Here is a 19722-nt window from a genome sequence, read left to right on the forward strand (position 1 = left end):
ACCGCCACTTGAGTGGCAGAAATCCGCTGGTGAACTGGGTCCGAAACTCACTCAAAGCGGCAGCGATCCGAACATCCCAGCATCCTCAGCATCCCAAAATGTTCGAGTGATGTCCTTTGCGATCCTTGGTGCCCCGGGGGATGAGCATTTGTGTTCATTTCGGAGCGAGCGAGTGAGATTTCGAGTTTGAGTCTGCGGACTTTACGACCTTTTTACGATCTGTTAGTGTGACACGATGACAATCAATATAAAAGACATAAAACCCAAGTTCCGTGACGTATGCCATAATTATTGTGATATCCCCTTTGCGTAGATACAAATGTATCTGCGAGCTGCTGATGGCCCATAGACATCATTACTTTTACGAGGTGCCTCGGATGCTGCCGCCGTAGTTTGATGCCCGGCTCCTCATGCCGCTGACGAAATGATGATGCCCGAGGAAATGGCGGTAAAATTTTATTCGAATGCATTTGCCTTCGCCGGGGCTCAGTGATTGCATATGGCTGTGGCTTTTATGGCATTTTAACGATTTGTTTTGACGTCGGATTTGGCCAGCATCTTGATGAGCCCTCCGCAAGGTCGCAGCTCGTTGACGCCTTGATTTACGCACTGGAGGAAGTTCATTTCGATTGGGTCATAAATGTAGTCATAATTTGTTCAATTTGTTTTTACAGTTTTTTTATTAATACTTAGGAGCGTAAAAATTAATATTACATTTACATAATAATTTACAGGTTTGGGCAAAGAAACTTTAGAAAGTAGTTTTAAGCATATTAGTTAAATCTGCTTGAATTAATCATTTATTATTCGTATTTTATTTATTTTGAACTTGTATTATCTAGTGATTAAAATTAATTTCATTTTTATTTCTAAAATCTAATTTCCAACCAAATGTTGGCGCCATGTTCATATTTAATTAACACTTTATTAATATAGTGGCTTTTAGCAGTGCGTGGTTTTAAAATCACTAATAATACCATTATTATTATTATTAAAAATTGTGAACCATCTAATACAAAATATACTGCTAATAATCTTTTATGAGCCATAATTTATTGTATAAAAATAATTTATTTTCAAATTTTTCATAGCCCCTGCTGATGATACATCCAAATTGAATTCTCATCTTTTGGAACCGCTTCTTAGAGGCGTCAGTTTTCAAGATGGAGGAACTTGAACAGACGTCCCGTTTTTCCTCCAAATCGGACGCTTCACTTGCAACATGTGTGTGGTGTCTGCCTCCGATTCTGGGCCTGTTCAACGGGTTCCAGTTTCCAATGCAGTCGAAGTCGAATGCATCTGAAGTGCACTCTGGCCGGGTGTGTGCGTGTGTGTCTGCATCCATATATGCGGTTGTATTAAATCATCTGCTTGTAGTAAATCATGGCAGCGACTTAAGGAGGCGCGGGTGGAACCACAAGTACAGCACTGACATCCAAAGGCATATGGCATGAAAATGAAGTCATCTCGGTCCAATGGCAAGTGATAATGTGCTGGGGATTAGAGTTAAGGAAAGTGTTGTAGTTCTTTTATGAGAAAATATAAAATTAAGAATATTTGATCTCATAAATACAATTTATTTCGCACATTCAAAAACAAAGAATGGCCAATTGTACTGTGCAATTAGAGACTCAGAAGAACAAATGCAGATACATGGAAATACTTTCGGGCGCCTCTTACTGACAGCCCAAACAAACAGCCACTGCTGGAATATGTTTTTGGGAGATAAATCAAAATTCTCATATTTGGCAAGGATGAATGCGGCCCAAATCGGCTGGCGCAAAAGAGAAAGTTGTTGGCCCTTTGTTTGTCTGGGCATTGGCCATGCCGGTGGTTTTGTTATCAGATGCTCGAGGGCGCGATCGGCCCGAATGCGCAGCACATACACGTACATAGAGTACCTACCGAGGGACACCACCAATTTTACAGGGGATTTACGAATCCACCGTGTAACGAGGCCTATGCCTCATTCCCGATCTGGGCGGCAGAGGCATATTTTTATGATTTATTACCGGGCCGGCTATAATCGAGCTGGCATAGTCAGACAATACCTGGGTGTCCCTTTTGGGCTCGGCGGAGAAGCGATAACACGGAGTCACAACAAATCTCCTAAGGTCAGCTAAAAAGCATCCTTCGCCTTGGCATTTTTTACGCTCTCGAGGACATGTTGAAAGGCAGCATTACCATTTCCATTTCCATTCCCATTTATGGCTGCAATATTTTTTATGACACATTTTTATGATTTATGAATTGATTTGGTTTCGACTTTGGGTTTCTTCGCCGATCTATTATTTTTTGTAGTTTCGGGAAGGCGACCTTCGTTTCGAGACTGGGAGGGCCTGGCCTCAAAACGATTACCGAAGCATATTGGTATTATGATCACCTTCGGCGTTGCCGGGCTATAATTGTTCCTGTGAAATTGGGCGTTTTAATGTGACTTGTTAGTGGCAATTGTCTGAGAATGCTAATAAGTTGGCTTACAATAATGAGAGGAGATAAATAGAGGATTACGATATAACATGACCAGTTAATGGGCTTGATAAATGTATATTACGAGTCCAGACATCAGGCATTCTAATTTCATATTAAATTATTTAAAATATGGTATTAATAAAATGGTCTCGTAATAAAATAGTTTACCAAAATATTTTATCCCATTTGTGACTATCAAGGTTCAAAAACGTAGTGGTTACCCGGTACCTTATGAACTATATGTATATTATTTAAAATATTCATAAAGATACACTTATTTTATTATTATTTCTAACTAACTTTAACTTGTTTGTTTTCTACCTGTGATAATTTCTAAATATTTGAATACTAAAATTATGTTGTTATTTAAAACGACGTATTTTTGGAAGTTCTGTATCTTCCAATTGCCAAATTCCAAACCCAATTTTCTATATGAACAATATTCATATATTAAATTTGCAAGCTGTAGATTATTCCTTTGAGAATTTGGATATCATAGCTGCGGTTTCTTACATTCAGAGCCTTTTAGCCTGAGTCACTCGAACACTATGCGCTAAATGCGAAATCTCTCTGGCGGAGTGCAATAAAAATTGAAAATTATTTAACCGACAACTCGACATGGTCTGCTCTGGAAATCTCCAGTGTTTACGTTGCGAAAACAATTGAAATCATAACAATAAAATCAAATTCGAAATTTGCGAGCGGTGGGCGGTGGATAGTGAGTTGGGCGGAGGGTGGCGAGGGGGAGGAGGGGAGCGGACCAATGGGCAACCAGTTGCGTCAGAGCGGCGATGTGAGAAAATTTCCAGCACAAGCCCAAACAAGCAAAGGTAAATGGCAAATGGGTGAAATGCTCGAGAAAATCAAGCCAACGGGGAGCAGCGCCAGAAACAGAGACAGTGAAACGAACGAAATGGCCATAAACTTAAGCCAAAATGCTCCCTCAGAGGGAAGGGGGTCGTGAAGGGGTGATCAGGGGGCTGGGGGGGTTGAAAAGACGAGGACGGATACCCAACCTACCAGTTCGGCAACGCGAACTCCGAACTTAATCGAAACATCAAAGGAAGAAAGCCAGCCAGAGCAGCAGCAATAACAACAACCAGCCAACAACCAGAAACTTATTAAAAACAACAAGTGCAGCTTGCTTAGCGAGTTGGCCAAAAAGGGGTGGCCGTGGGGGAGGGAGTGGGAGGACACGGAGGGTATCCGTGCTGCCAATTCGGATATCTTGCCACCAGATATGGCGCTTTTAAGAGAAATAACAGCAAAAAAATAATGTTAGCAGTAGTTAGAAAGTTTTGATATTTTTGTGACAGCTTTTATACATATTTAATACCGAAAATATATTTTACATGCTTTTATTATTTTAGGATTAACAATGGGCACTGTTATTTTTGCGGATTTTAGCATGCCTTGGTTTGAAAATATCTCAAAATATCCATAATTGCTACAGGATCTCAAGAGCTCTTATTCGTTTCTTGATTTGCAAGCATTAAATAGCAAATTAAAAAATACATCTATTTTAAAAGCCATAAACAAGTCTTTAAAAGATTATCTTTTATTTGTATTTTTATTTATTTTTTTCCTATTATTAATGGGATAATAAAAAGGTTTAAAAGTTATGTTGTAAATACTGAAATAAAATTGGAATACTTGTAAGCCTTTAGTTTCAAAAGCCTGATCAAGTTTTAAAAGGCGTTCAATAAAACCATAGTATTTGTATAGCATAATGTATTGAATGAATTTTTCAATTGCAGTTAGTTTTCTTGGTTTTTGGTTATGAGGTAAATTCTGATCTGGCTTTTTCGGCTCTGAAGACATGGCTGCACTGGAGGGCATTCGTGCTGTTTGTGCAGTGGCAGCACGTCCCAACCGACATCGACAAGCTGCACTGAGCGAAAATATCAGTTAGAGCGGCCGCGCTGGAAGGGGAGCACTCAAAATGGGCACTTTCGGTCGCAATAACCACGACATTTACGATTATTTTACGGCCACTAAAAATCAAAAGTGTAATTTACGGAACCAAACCAAACTGAACCGAGACGAACAATGAGACGGAGACAGGGACAGCAACACGAGCCGAGAAAGAGACGGGAACTGTCGGCTGAGGAGCGACGGAATCGTATCTGTATCGGTGTTGCATCAGCTTAGATGAAGTTGAATCCACGGATGCGGAGGGCAGGATTTCGGGGTGGTGCAGAGGTCAGTGTGGCGTGGGTGGTGCCTTATTGCATGGTGAAGAGCTCCAAAACAAAGGCACTTCCTATATCGTGAACCGAAGGAACTATCTTATAACTTTACATTAAATTATTGTTGGGTTAAACTTTTCTGCTAACTATCGTGCATATTCAATTACAAAACAAAAATTTAGTAAAATGTATTAAGTTCAATTATAAGGACTTCAAATTGAAGATACTAAAGTAGGAAACAAAGAAAGTAGTTTTTTTTTTTTTTCATATATCATATAGAGTTAAAATGATTGAAATATATAAAAAAAATGTCGTAACAAAATATACCAGTACAACGAACCAATTGCAGTGGTTGTTTTTTATTTAAATTCGGCTTATTAAATAGATTTCAGGTAATGTTTAATGATTGCTAAAATATTTAAATGGTTAATCTTATTATGATATATCTGAAACAAAATAAACAAATAGAAATTTAATCAATCAAGTACACTGTATTCTACATAAAATTAAAGATTTTAAGTTCAGAGTTAATAAACTATTTTGATAAAGCATTTTAATTCTCTATGATGGGTCGAGTTTTAAATGAAGAGTGCTGAAGAAGGGGGAATATACTTTAAGGAAAACCAGTTGATTCCTAACTGGATGGACATTGCCGGCAGCCAAATGAAAAGCAGTCGCTGCCTCCTTCTGTGCCTTTCCCTGCACTTGCTGGCTGTCTCTGTTATGGCTTGGATCTTTCTTTATTTTTCCTTATTTTTCTGGCCATCACATGTGCAACTCGAAGCCAACAACTTCGCAGCCCTCTTTCGCCCACTTCCCCCGATTGCGATTGGTGTTCTGTTTTAGCCGGATGGCGATGGCTGGATGCTGCGAATGTCGAAAGCGCATCGCGTTGAAAGATGATTTTCATGTTTTTCCCCTTCAACGTCCCCAGAATCCCCCCCGTTTTGAGCCGGAATCGTGGCCCTAACGATGCTCAAAGTAATTTTGTTGTCTTAACCGCGTTTACTGACATCTTGATGCTTTGATTGCTCCGATTTTGAATGGAATCGTTTGCGCTGCAACACCCGCACTTGGCTTTATGCCCCATTGGCATTATCGTCTCTGGCAAGTCGGGGAAATTGAATTGAAGTCTTTGATTGGCAATATGCTCCGTTGACCCCTTAACAAGTTGCCAGTCGATCGTAAACCGGTGCGGGAAAATGCGGAAAGAGGCTATATAAAGAAAACACGAGAATGCCTGATTTAAAATTGGCCAACTTAATTGGAAAACTTAATTTGGTGGTTGGAATGATAGTGCAGTAGGCCTTTTAAGGTACACACTCTTTCAAAATGTAAAACAGTAGACTTAGTAACTTAATAATTATTTTTTTTGTGAAACAAATTTGTAGTTGATATTGATTATTCGGTGATTTCATATTTTCGAATTTCGGGACAACATACTCAGATTTATTAACATAATTCTTTAAATGATTTATATTTATGTTTATACCAGGAATAAAATATTTAAAAAGTTTGGGAATATTCACTTGTAAGAAAAAAACGTATGTTAAACTAATAAGCATAAAGTTATTTTAACAAAATGATCCCAAAATGGACACCTACATTTGGAAAATGGCACCTACTTTTTTGTTTTTTCATTTTACGTTTTTACCGGCTTTAATGCTTAAGCCATTTTTTACTGAAGACTTATTTTAAAAGTCTTAGAACTTTCCATACTTGATATAAGAATTGCTTTGTTAATTTACAAAAAAAACTCTGTCTGTTTTGTTCGCTTTTTTACGTTAGCATCAAAACATATTTTTAACAAAAATAACAAATCGATTTAGTTCTTGACGAAGATGTTGCTTTTTTAGCCAAAGGTCTGTTGTTTTGTAATAAAATTGCATTAACGACAACACAAAAAATTTAAAAAATAAAATTTTACTATGAAAACTAGCTGTGGTTGGGAAAATATTTACAATGCTAAGCAAGTCGTAGAATTTTATCAAAAAAAATAAGCGTTATTTCACTAGAACAAAACGTTCACTTGGATTAAATAATTTTCTTTTCACAGTAAAACTAAGGTATTAAAGATTGTTTAAAATAAATCACAAAAAAAGCTACTTTTATATAGTCCCAGTTCAGCTAGGACTAATTCGAATTCTAAAAATTCCAACAGAGCAGGCAGACTTAAAATAATTATTTGGAAGCAACTTAGTTTGGAAACTTTTAATAATCTATTTTTATACCCGTTACTCGTAGAGTAAAAGGGTATATTGTATTCGTGCAAAAGTATGTAACAGCTAGAAGGAAGCGTTTCCGACCCTATAAAGTATATATATTCTTGATCAGGGTCACTAGCCGAGTCGATATAGCCATGTCCGTCTGTCCGTCTGTCCGTCTGTCTGTCCGTCTGTCTGTTTCTACGCAAACTAGTCTCTCAGTTTTAAAGATATCGAATTGAAACTTTGCACACACCCTTCTTTCCTTTGCACGCAGTATATATGTCGGAACGGCCGGGATCGGCCGACTATATCCTATAGCTGCCATATACTGAACGATTGGAAATGCCATAACTTTGGTGTTTTTAAAGTTAGGAAGTTTGGATTTCTTATGAGTATTAAGAATGCATCATAGGAATAATTTTGGAGAATATAATTATAGAGTATTCTGCAAGGGTATATCAACTTCGGCTCCGCCCGAAGTTAGCTTTCCTTTCTTGTTTTTACATATTATCTGTAATTATACCCGTTACTCGTAGAGTAAAAGGGTATATTGTATTCGTGCAAAAGTATGTAACAGCTAGAAGGAAGCGTTTCCGACCCTATAAAGTATATATATTCTTGATCAGGATCACTAGCCGAGTCGATTTAGCCATGTCCGTCTGTCCGTCTGTCTGTCTGTCTGTCCGTCTGTCTGTCTGTCTGTCTGTCCGTATGAACGCTGAGATCTCGGAAACTATAAAAGCTAGAAGATTGGCATTTTGCATGCAGATTCTAGGAGTTCCTACGCAGCGCAAGTTTGTTTCAAAATGGTGCCACGCCCCCTCTGACGCCCACAATCGCTTATATACGATTTTACAAATTTAAATATTTCGGAAAAGTAAAAATGCAGTTTTATTGTGTTTATCAATACCTATGGAAATGTAGAAGAAATTTTTCAAATCGGACCATTCGTTAAAAAGTTATGCGTGATCAAAGTTTCTATCTCCATCTCCCTCGCACTCCCTTTACCTGAGTAACGGGTATCTGATAGTCGGGGCACCCGACTATAGCGTTCTCTCTTGTTTTAAATATTATTGAGCTCTCGAAGAGAAGAATATGTAAAGTAAGTCTCTCAATAATCGAAATCACAGTATTGTATATGTTTTATTCTCCTTTTTCTTCTATGGAAGCTACAGATCGTCATATTCTTAAAAAAAAATGTTAATTTCTAAAATTTTGTTTAACTATATCTCGTAGACTCAGCCGTACCGACGTATATATAATAAATCGAAGGCTTATTGGAAATTTTCATCCAGATGGAATTTCAAAAAGGCGCCAAAATAGTATAAAAGCATTGGAGAAGAGGCAGAAGGTCCCGTAACGCCTTGCGAAAGAGTCCAGAAAGCGCCTATATTTGCGTTAAACCCAAAGGTGGTCATACTGCCTGGTCCTGAAATCTGTGTCTCGCGAAATCAGGTCGCAGGTCGCCGCGATCAGTTTTCCGTGAAAAGTGATCGAATACAGCAGTTTTCCCGGCGCGCGTGTTACCCTTGTGCAAAATACAGTGCTACCAGACCGTCAAACTGAACTTTGCCTGTTTTTCCCCAATTTCTCAGTCTTCCGACCACGCTCCCCGTCGTAAGACCCCCGAAAGTTGCGACTTACTCCCCCGCATCCACAGGAAACGCTCCCAAGCCTCACGACCGAAATCATACCTTCAATACCCCATCCCGGCTCTGCCATCTTTCTATTGTTAACATTCACTGTTAACCGCTTCGGTCGGTGAAATCTGTTTCACCAGTATTTAAAGGAGTAACAGTGGCTCTAAAACTAGACTGACAACTGACTCTCAAACTAACGATGACAGAACCTACAGATGGCGCATGCGAAACAGTGCTGCCATCTGCCGAACAATATCTGCAACTTCATCCTGTTTTCCGTTATTTTTCAAACATAGTAAATGGTTGCAACTAACTTCGTATTCTTTTTTTTTAGCTTACTAAATATTTGCACTGACTCCGATATTTTGTGATACTTTATTGATTTTGCTTTAGTTCTGTTTTTTTTTGACCAACAACATTTTTTATTTTGGGCTTCTTGCAAGAAATCGCTCATCCGCCCCCGCCAAGCGACGTCTGCGCCGCTGCGAGTCGAAACTGGAAATGTGGCGCGGTGGTTGAACGAGCCAGAAAAAATCCAGCATTTCATCACCACCACCAGCATGAAAATGGGCTTGGCCTTTTCGTTTGAGTGAGTATTTCGAGGCACTCATTCTCCTCGAGTCTCCATACTCCGCTCTTTTTTTTTCTTGCGGATAGCCGACGGCGTTAAAAGTAAAAAATTCGAGAAACACTTTAATACTTATCATGTACTTTTAAAAAATTTTAATCATTTTATGTGTCATTAAATGTCTAATTTCTCCCGTTAAAAGTTTTTAAACACAGGAAGTAAGGAAAGTTTTTGATTTAATATTGTAGGATAGAAGAAAGTTTATACATTATGGAAATGTTTATTTATTTATCAGACATTTTAATTGCTTAATAAATTTTATTTCTTATAGAAAGGTAAGTTATTTTATTTAATTTTTTTTAACTTAAAATTTGATGTAACCTTTACTGATTGTTAACTTCAGCTGTAATGCCGCTGGTAAAACTCTTTTTAACCTCTTGCTAACCTTCCTAATGAAAAGCAGTCTACCATAATTTAATTTAGGCAGCAAAATCCCCAAAAGTATTTTTTACATTTGTAAATGAATACATGCAAAAACAAATATATATTTTGATTAAAGCGATAGACCCTTAGCAAAAAAATTGTGGTAAAGAAAATATACTTTCTTTAAAATTTGTCCAGTTCATTTTCCATTTATTCCAAAATTAAATTTAAAACTTGAACGGGCACGTGACTTTGAATGGCCAAACCTCTTACCTATAATATTAATTTTTTAGAAGTAAATAAATATATAACTTCCTTCATATATATAGAAATAATTAAAGAGCAGATGTTGCGCTTGAGTATTCATCACATTCATTGCCTGAGTCGTGTTGCAACTTCACTTTCAGGTTTGCGGCACAACTTAATTGAATTCATAGAGCGTGTTGGCACACCCGTACAGTGAACACCGGGAGATGGGAACGGTAGCCGCCTGACGAGTCCATAAAATGTGAAATATGAAATGCGATTGGGTTGGCCTCTTGACGATGGTTTGAAAAACGTTTTATTCGAATTTAATTCAAAGTGTTTCTAATTTGCCCGGGCATTGATAATTTCGCACGAATAAAGTCGTCACCGGGAATGGACCGTGGAGTAATTTCATTTCACGCTGCCTCAAATGAAGTGCGCAATTCTGACAGTCGAGGTGGGGGGAAAACGCTCGACCTTGCCACCATCGAAGTTGGCCCATTGTGCCGAGAGCCAGTTGAATCAAGTTTCTGCTTTCCGTTCTCCGTTTCTGTACAAATTTGTACATTTTCATATTTACCCAGCACCACAAAACGACGCCAGACAATGGGAAACTGCTTAAAGATAGCTGCCGGAGCACAAAGCACCCCAGGAGCGTCTCGTGGTGATTATGGACTCGGGTTGAAAGTCGGGTATCGGGTAAAAAGGGCAGATAAGTTATTGAAGCCGGCGAGGAGCAACCCCTGCATGGGATCCGTAAAAATAGGACAAGATACACTCGCACACATTCATCTGCCCGGAGGGTGCGTCGTAAAAATGAGTTACGAGTCCTGCCATTTTAAATTAAAATAGCAGGCAGCCTCCATTGTGGCAGCAAGATGGAAGCAGCGAAAGGAAAAAGGTCAAAGGCCACATTTCCACCCCGAAAACCGGGCGGACAAAATGGTCATGTTGACAGAAGTAAATCTCTTAAATTATCGCATTAGATGCCGCATTCTCACAGATAGATTCCCGGCCCGATGAAGCCATGTCGTAAATAATCGGGATCGGAACGTCGCCGGGGCATTATAAAGGATTTTCGGGCAGCCCTGTTGATTTAAGCATTCTTCCTGTGTTTGTTTGCCATTCGAAAGGGTTCAAGACCATCGCCACCCCACAGTCGTAAGATTCCTCAGACCTCCAACTTTGATCGACATTTTACTTTTATCTCATTTGCATTCAATCTATATTAGCAATGTTAATTTTTCAAAACTTATTTATAAGGCTTGTACAAGAGATATTCATAAAATTAAAATGAAATTCCATAGATACCATAGATACATACCAAGATATAGATTTATTTAAAAAATTTTAGAGGCATTACAAACAAACGGCTTAAAAATTATTCATCACAATATTACAGGATTCCTAGAATTGGTGGTTTCGACAGTTACTTAATTACATTTTAGAGTTAAGCAAATCGAACAAAATGAAAATAATCTTTAAAAATTTCCGGATTAAAAGATTTTTTCCCTATATATGGATTACTTGTTATTATATAATATATAGTATGTCGTAACCATTTAACACCTCCAAAACAAGTATATACAAGTCCCAAGTAGTTATCCGTATATTCATTGGTCTTTAGTGAACCCCAAAAATGAAGTTAATTCTTAATATTATTTGTAAAAAATAAAACACGTTTGTCGAATTTCCTATAACGCACATTTTATATGTTTGTATTTCCTTTAGTCTTGTACAATATTTAAAGAGAATGGCCAAGAGATTTTAGGAAACAATATCCTAAGAATTTTGATCACTCTCAGGAGACTGTTCCCAAAAGTCTCAGTCAATTCTAAAGTAATACTGACTTCGTTTTTTCTGAATCCTGGAGTTTTAGTGGAGTGTGGCTCCCATTCCCCTCACTGGACGACCGTGATGGTGAAGTACTCCTCGGGTGCCACCAGGTACTCGAACTTGCGAGTGGCCAGCCGCATGAAGCACAGCTTGTTGGCCGGGTCAATGTCCCGAACTACACTTTGGCAGGTGCTCACCAGGAGTCCATTCAGGTGCTTCACGATCGCCTGGGCACTGGTGTTGTCGAAGGACGTTTCTGCCACCGCATTCGCCACGTTGTCGGAGACCACGTATCCCAAAGTGTGCTCCGATAATATGCGATCCACCGTGGCTCCATTCTGACGGATCACCTCCTCCAGTATGCGATTCATTTCTTGCCGTGTATTGTGAGGAAAGTAGTAAAATACTATTTGTTTTGGGACTGGGAGTGGGTTGACAACCAAGTGTGATTTGTGAAGTACTACTGACTATTCTAGGAGGTGGGATCCAGACCTAGATATTAGTTTTGAATTTTAGGGCACAGATTTCTTGTGAACTTTTATAAATACTCTATAATTAATTGATATCTAAATCAATAGACAAACTTCTACAAACAGAAGATTTTAACAGATCTTGTGGCAAGATCAAAATAGTAAAGATCTTGGAATATTTTGTTTTGCACATGCACTAAAAAAGGAATACTGACAAGCGTCAATTTAAAAAGTATCATAAACTTATCGGTGGTAATACAATTTTAAGTTTTTCGACTTCTTTAAAGGGCTATAAATTTTGATACACAAAATTGTCCATAACACATTATTAAGTCCCGTATAAAATGAAACTATAAAATGCACTCTCATATTCTCCTTTTACAAACATTTAAATTAACCCCCCATGTTCAATAATTTTATACCGGATTTATAATTAGTGTACAGCTCACGCCTATCGCGTTGATTAAATAAGTGTTGGTTCCTTGCGCTTTGCAACAGATGGCAGTGTGCTCGAATAAATTAAAGTTATCGAAACTTTCTTATCTCGCTGCGGCCTTTGATCGCCACTCCCCCAGGAATGCCCAATCGAACCCCCGAATGCCATTGAACTTGCCCTCCAATTGGATCCGCCGAGGTCAGTTCGAATTACTGCACACAAGAACTGATATTCCCGCCCAAGTTCAAGTGGCCGTTTTCATTTAATTTTCATGCACATTTAATGGCGTCTGTTATTGGCTTTTAACGAGATTTCCACTCCAGCCCGCCGTTGTATTTTTAGGTATCCGTATAATTGACTTTTTGACTTTGAACCGCTCTATGGCAGGTCGTTGACTCGCCGCCAACGACTTAAACTAATTCCAATTGCTGGCTTAGCTTAAAGCCCCTTTCATGAGCCATAAATCAGGGCCGGCAGAGTTGCAAATAGTGGCGGGTGTTTAGTATTTAGTACAACACTCATCTGGCCAAAGGCTCATCTGTATTCAGGGCCCCTCGTCTCCTCGGCCAGAAGTGCTTGTCGGACAAGTCCGGAGAGTGCATGTGGGAGTGCATGTCCCTCTGAGTCCCCAGATCCCCAGATCCCCAGATCGACCCAAAATGGCCACTCGAGCGCCCACAACGGCCATAAAACACTTTCGGACATGTTGTTGGCCCAACAAACAACTCTCAACTCTGCTCCGTTCTTTTCTCTCCGAGCTGGTCAATAAAATGTGCATAAATTCCGATGCCATTCAACGGCAACCCGAAACTGGCCGTTCAGCAGAAGGCTTTGCATTTAACGGGTTAACCTCCAAAGAACAGTGGGGAAATTTTCTTTATTACGAGTCTAAATACCTAACCACTTTGGGTGAGGCTGATGAATTCGCGAATATGAATTTCGGCCATACTTTGGTTTCGAAAAACTTGCTGAAATGAATCCTTCCATAAATTGAAAAAATTTAAAAATTACCCCTCCTCAGATATTTATTACTCCGTTCCAGCAAAAACGTTAAATTATTGTTACAAACAAATTCTACTATTCTTAAGAAAACGAATGGCTTGTTATCAGATTTCGAAGAAAAATATTTTGTACGCTTGATTCCCGGTATTAAGAATTACGAAAAATAAGGCCTGGATCAGAATCGATGCGAAATGCCCTTTAATCTGCTGAAAGTTTTGTTATTTCGTTCAATTCCACGACAAACGACTTTAATTACGACTTAAAAATTTTTTTTTTTGAATTTAAATTGTAGATATATAAATGCTTTTTTAAGTCTTTTGTTAGGCTCCCTTCCCATTGTATCGATTTAAATTTTTAGAACCGCTTTACCCAAATCCACTCCCCTTTTAGTCATGATTCATGGCCGCCGAATGCAAAACGGGAGATTTGTGGCCGGGAAAATGAAATGTGTCCAAGCTCGGGCTCTGTGCCATTTCAAACTATGCAAAATGCGAGCTCATAAATCGCCTGAGCCCAAGTCGGACTATTTTACTATCTCTGGGCCCGATTTTGGCATGGGTTTGGGTTTTGGCCCCGGGGCGGGATTAGGCGGCAAACGCTTATCCGAAAGCGAGATACTCGGCGTTATGCCGGCGCCATAACTCATCTAATTAGATGGCTATCGCTGTTTAGGCATAATTCATCCACCAATATACGAAACTTCCGAAAAGCCCGAACTACGAAGAGGTCAAAAGGTCGGGCGGCATCAAAACGATAAAAGAATGGAACTTACGAAATGGGAAATTCCTACGTTAATTAGAAAAACCAACAGACCAACTGGCAACTGGAATTAAAAAACAGACTCGCAAAAGAGAAAAATGCAGGACATAGAGTGGCAATTTGGAAACACTTTCCCTGCCTCCGCTCCGGAAAATGCAAATGAGCTGCTCGAGCTGAAAGTCAGGCCTTTTGGCTTCAGGTCCGGTCATTGGCCGGTGGTCAGTATCTGGTTTTTTGCGCTCTGTTTTGGCCCTTTCATTTGTGCCACTCGAGCGGCGAAAGGGACACGTCGCACACACATGGCACAAATTGGCCGAGGGCTTCGCCTTTTGTCCAACTGGCCCAAATATATCCTTCAGCTACCCTTTTGCCGGCCCACTGACACACTTCCCCGCCTCACATATCACCAGCATCTGAAGCCCTGTTTTGATTACGGACTCCGAAACTCCGAAGCTCCCATAAATAATGTGCAACATACATATAATTCGTGTACATGTGGGCTCACCTCAACGCGTCCTGAATTTTGAATGTGCCCAAAATGGAGAGCAGTCCTCGAGAGTTGTGTAATATACAATATCCTGGGGTGGAAATCGGACGGCAGGACAATTTATTCGCTGTGTGAGTGCTCTGTAATTGAAAATTAAATGGAAAGTGTTAAATGGGTGTAGGCATAACTTGAGATATTCTCCTAATAGGATTTAGGACCTATCGTAAGTAAACTAAAACAACATTTTGAAGTACATTTATAGACAATTTGAGAGTCCGCCTAAAATCATTTGTAAGAGTAAATTTAAAGTTTTAAATCTAAGTGGTTTGGAAAATGATTACAAAATAGATTAATTTGAATAGTTTTTGAACTTTAAAAATATAAATTTACTCAACACATCAATTCAATTTAATTTTTATTAAAGCTACTTTTTGTACCAATAATACATTTATTAAATGATAGTTGCCCTGTAACTAATTCACTCATTTTGATAACAATGCAGTCATATTTTCCCTGCGAGCTGAACCTAATACTGATAAATATTGATAAATAATTAGCAAATTTGGGTTCTAAAGAACTCATTAAATATTTAAATAATTCTCCTAAGAACACCAAAGCCCACTCAAAATATGTATTGCTCTTAAAATTAAGGCTTACTCATTAGCACATGATTTCATTATTTTAACGACAAATTGTCGAATCGACTTATTTAAGAAGCGCAGAAAACAATAAAATCTGTGAAAATATTGCAGCCCCAAATTCGTAATCCCATTGACAAATGACATTATTTGCCTTTCGAATTTATGTTATGGACTTCTAAATAACAACCAATTTAAGGTATTTATCTTTAAGAAGCGTAATTTCGTATGCTAATTCCCGTGGCAGTTGGCTTGCTAATTTATGAAGACGGCGGACTTGGCCACAACCGATCTGGTTTCGACCAGTAGAATTGAATACTTGGCGGTCGAACAATGCAAATTTTTATTAGCCATGAAGTCGGCCATAAAAGCCATTTCAAAACCGCTCGAAATCGTTGCTCTCCGCTCGAGTACAAATTGTTAGAAGAGGTGCAAAACGGCGCGATTAAATTTATCTCGCAGGCTAATTTTAATAACTTCATGAGACTCGTTTTTATCGCAAATAAATTTAACATTTTAGTAAAAAACAAACAAAGTATTGAATATCAAGTTTCAGCCGATAGCAATCTTAGAACCCAAAGCGAAAACGCTTGCCAAAACAAAGGAATTGAATTCATTTAGTTTTATGGTCCCAAAAAGGTGGGAGATGCTCGAAAAAAATTACATTGAGCCAACAACAAAGACGCACTCACACACACACAAAGGCCATTGAAAAGATAAATTTCTTAATTTAAATTCAGAGTCAGAGTGAATCGAGTTTTGTTGGTTTCCACCCTCGAACGATTTTCATTTCCGTTACAAATGCTTTTCAATTTCGCCCGAGCCAAATTCAATTTTCAAACGTTTTATTTCGACAACGTTTTGATTTAGTCGCGCTCGCTTTGAATATTTTACGAATTGTTTGGATTTTGGAATCGAAATTGGGCTTGGGCCTCCATTTTCTGGCTTTGTGCGTCTGTGTAACTATGGAATATTTATTATTTAAATTTCTCGACTGCGACATGGCAGCCCTAAATCATGCGACAGGCTCATTCAGAAACACACACTCTTGGGCCCAAAAACACTCGCATATTCGTAAGTTGTGTTGTTTTTCGACGCATGATTTAGGTGCAGTCATAAATTCAATTTTAAGCTTTTTGGTATTTCATTTCGGTCTGGCCGGGGATCTGGTTTTGGGCCCCGGGTTGGGGATGGGTATGGGGTCCGGGTCCGAGGCCAAAATAAACACTTGACAACGTGCTAAGGCCGGCACTGGCAACGCGATAAGCGCATAAATAAAGTCCCCCGTAATAAATTCAGCGTCGCTTTTGACGCCGCGCCATCGCATCTGTGGACCCATGGACTTCTGGGGGCTTTTCGGGGGACACCAGTGACACTTGGTCCTCCAGAGCCACTCTCGACCTCTTGGCTTAACTGTACCATGCATCATCCGTGGCAGTTTGAAGGAACCATTAAGCTCTGCTCCTCTTTATTCAAGACAACTTCTGGGGACGTTTATGAGGAGATTTAGAATGTATATTGAATATTTTAATGGTAAAGCTAGGACACTATCGTATTTCTTAACAAGTACTTAGTTTATGTTGCGATAAATAACATGATGAAATAAATTCTATTAGATATATTGGAGGTAATTCTAAAAGACAAGTATTTTTTTTTAAGTGGTCGATTTATTAAAAAAAGAGTTAATCCTTGTAAGTTGACAAATTCAAATACACTAAGATTATGTGTGTCAATCATTGTTCCCATATTGTACAAATTCGTTTTACATTTACTATAAATAAATGCAACTGTTGTTAAGTTTTAATTATCAAGAATCCAGATTGAAAACTAGAGTTGTTGATAATTTAAGTCAAAACTTTAAATTACTCTAATTAGAAAAAAAAGTTATTAAAAATATCAAGATTAACAAACTGTCGTCAGAAATAACCAAATCATTTGTAAACTCTTTCAATTTGTTTGAGACTTCGGACCGTAAAGGATCGGCCAGCTGGTCAGCTGTTGTCCGAGTGCTTTTAGCATGCCATAATTGCCCGGCAGGACGACAGGAAATATATGACATCTGCGTCGACGGAACAAAGGGTGGTAAGGAGAGGAGAGGAAAGGAAGGGATACAATTCCTGCAGCCAGCTATTCACGGCAATCAAACAGCGCGGCACACGCGGCGAAAGGATGCGGCGCAGTGTGAGAGTGCAGAGTCCATTAAAAGGACATTCCACGCCGGCGATCCACATGTGTCCGATGAAAGGACGTGCCGTGCCAAAAGGACCTGGCACCTTGTTTGTTTTTCCTCCGCCGTATGTCTCATATTTTCTTTTTTTAATTTTTGTAAATTGAAAATTGTGTGCGGATGCGGATGCAGCATTGCGTGGCAATTACACAAGCCCTCCGCCCCGGTCATAAATTCCATCCTTTGCAGGGAAAGCCGAAAGGAGTAGCGTGCCACGGGGGGTCTCCTCCGTCCAACGGAGCCACTTCGAGGTGGCCAAGTGACCGTGCAACATTTCATGTCGTGTTTACACTCACTTCCCGATCGCTCCCTCCCCTTGAAAAAATCCAGCAAAGAGGGTCAGGATATTAAAAACTGCAATTAACTGCGGCCAGTGCCTCCAGTTTGCCAATTACCGCCAGAGTTGTGAGCCAATGCGACAGGTTGCGGCCCGTCTTATTTATATTATTAAGTTTCTTTTTTATAATTTATCAATTTACCTTTTCCGCGACCGCAAAAGTTGCAAGTGCATAATGTGAATCGAGCTCATATAAACAATAATTACTTACAGTATTCGCGGGCATTTCGTTGGGTTTCCCTTCGTTCGGTGAGAGATACGTATGAGGTTGGGTATTAAATATGGGGCGGAACAAAATTACTCCTATAAACCTATAGGTACTTCAGGTATACAAAGTAAAGTGAAATCAAGTATTCCAGATAATCGCTCATACGCAGTGTGTTTTCTTTAAATACCTAATATGTAAATTTTAATGTGAATATATCAATGTAATCATAATGGGTTTTGCTTAAATTGCTTGAGCTGATAAATATTTTTTTTAATAGTAAACTTTTTTTAAAAGACTGTAAAATACATGTAGATAAATCGTCACTCAATTTGACTTATATTCCAATGTTTTAAGGGAATAAAATGTTTACAATAAAATTTTTTTTGTTTTTCATTTATCACGATAAAAATACCAGTTAACTAAGGTGGGCGTAGAAACATGTTTTTCATATTACGGTTTTACAAAGCCCATCTAAAACCGCCCCCAAGAAAGTGCCACCCAAGAAGCGTGGGGCTGCCGTATTTTCGAGTTCTTTGACCCAATTAGAATGCATATGGCCAGGGAAACTGGAAAATGGGCAAGTCGACGTGGACTACGAAGTCATGCCAAGAGGCATTTCCAATTTTGAATTTGCCAATTAAATGTTTATCTCTGGCTAATTACCGACGCCTTTAAACCACAACAACAACAAACGGCCGACGCCGGCATTATTCAATTAAAAGTTGTTGCTGTTGTGGGGGCTGTTGTTTTTTCCCTCCGTTTTTGGCACGCACTAAACCCCATAAAAGTCATAAAGACCCGCATAAAACCCATAAAACGAAAATGAAAAGAATCTTAAAAAGCAGCGAGCAACAAGAAGCGATGAATTTCGAGAGGAGGAAGAGGAGGTGGAAAAACAAGTTTAAGGTGATTTCTGATTGATATGGAAAGGCACTCGCAACATGTTCGCTGCTACCGCTTTTCCTCTCGCTTTTCCACTCGCTTTTCCTTCGTTGAGTGGAAGTTTGCCTGTTGCCTTGGCGCTCTCTTTTACGCTTCGTTTTTTTTTCAATCAGTGCCCGAGCACAATGATTTTTATTTTTATGCGCCAACGTAACGATCTCGTTTCCACTTACTTAAATCTACATTTTAACTGCCTGGCACATTTTATGTCCCCCTCTAACAGCCATCTGAGATGGAAAGATGCGCGCGCTCTTTTTTGGATACTCTCTCGCTCCCGCTCACGCTTTGCAAAAAAAAAGTGCGAAAGAGAGCGGGCCAGAATAGAGCTTTTCTTTCCTAGGTCCTTTTTTATGCAACGAAATGGTCACTTCACTGGGCATTTAAATCGATATTAATTTATAAGCAAACATGGGCAAACACGGAGAGAGAGAGAGCAACGCGAAAAGAGAGCAGCAAGTGAGACAATTGAGCCACATTCAGCAAACGATTATGAGGCCATCTCAGTCGCACTTAAAACGGCCATTACCCACGACAGTTATGGGGGACGGCGTCAGCAGAGGCAGCGCAGCGGCGTCGGCAGAGCGAGAGCGTGAGAAAAGCCATTCTCACGAAGAGCTGCGTTATCGATTATGCTC

General features: G+C 39.2%; 1 protein-coding gene and 1 long non-coding RNA gene across 2 annotated transcripts in view; both read right to left on the reverse strand.

Moving 5' to 3' along the window:
• Positions 1-849: 849 nt before the first annotated feature.
• LOC123037230 overlaps positions 850-19722 on the reverse strand; it is a 30426-nt gene continuing 11553 nt past the window's right edge. Inside the window, exons 2-3 of the long non-coding RNA XR_006417422.1 lie at positions 14754-14875; positions 850-1493 (exon numbers count right to left, since the gene is read on the reverse strand). This is a non-coding gene — a long non-coding RNA (uncharacterized LOC123037230). The remainder of the gene's footprint in view (positions 1494-14753; positions 14876-19722) is intronic.
• On the reverse strand, positions 11431-12072 carry LOC108049784 (dynein light chain roadblock-type 1). The gene has a single exon (XM_017131100.2). The coding sequence runs from the start codon at positions 11950-11952 to the stop codon at positions 11647-11649; it is 306 nt and encodes a 101-aa protein (XP_016986589.2). The 5' UTR covers positions 11953-12072; the 3' UTR covers positions 11431-11646.

The sequence above is a fragment of the Drosophila rhopaloa genome, unplaced genomic scaffold, assembly GCF_018152115.1.
Source record: "Drosophila rhopaloa isolate 14029-0021.01 unplaced genomic scaffold, ASM1815211v1 contig_155, whole genome shotgun sequence".
In the NCBI taxonomy this organism is placed as follows: domain Eukaryota; kingdom Metazoa; phylum Arthropoda; class Insecta; order Diptera; family Drosophilidae; genus Drosophila; species Drosophila rhopaloa.

Excerpts from the sequence above, each read along its gene's own strand:
- LOC108049784 (XM_017131100.2), bottom strand. The coding sequence starts at position 11,952 with ATGAATCGCATACTGGAGGAGGTGATCCGTCAGAATGGAGCCACGGTG.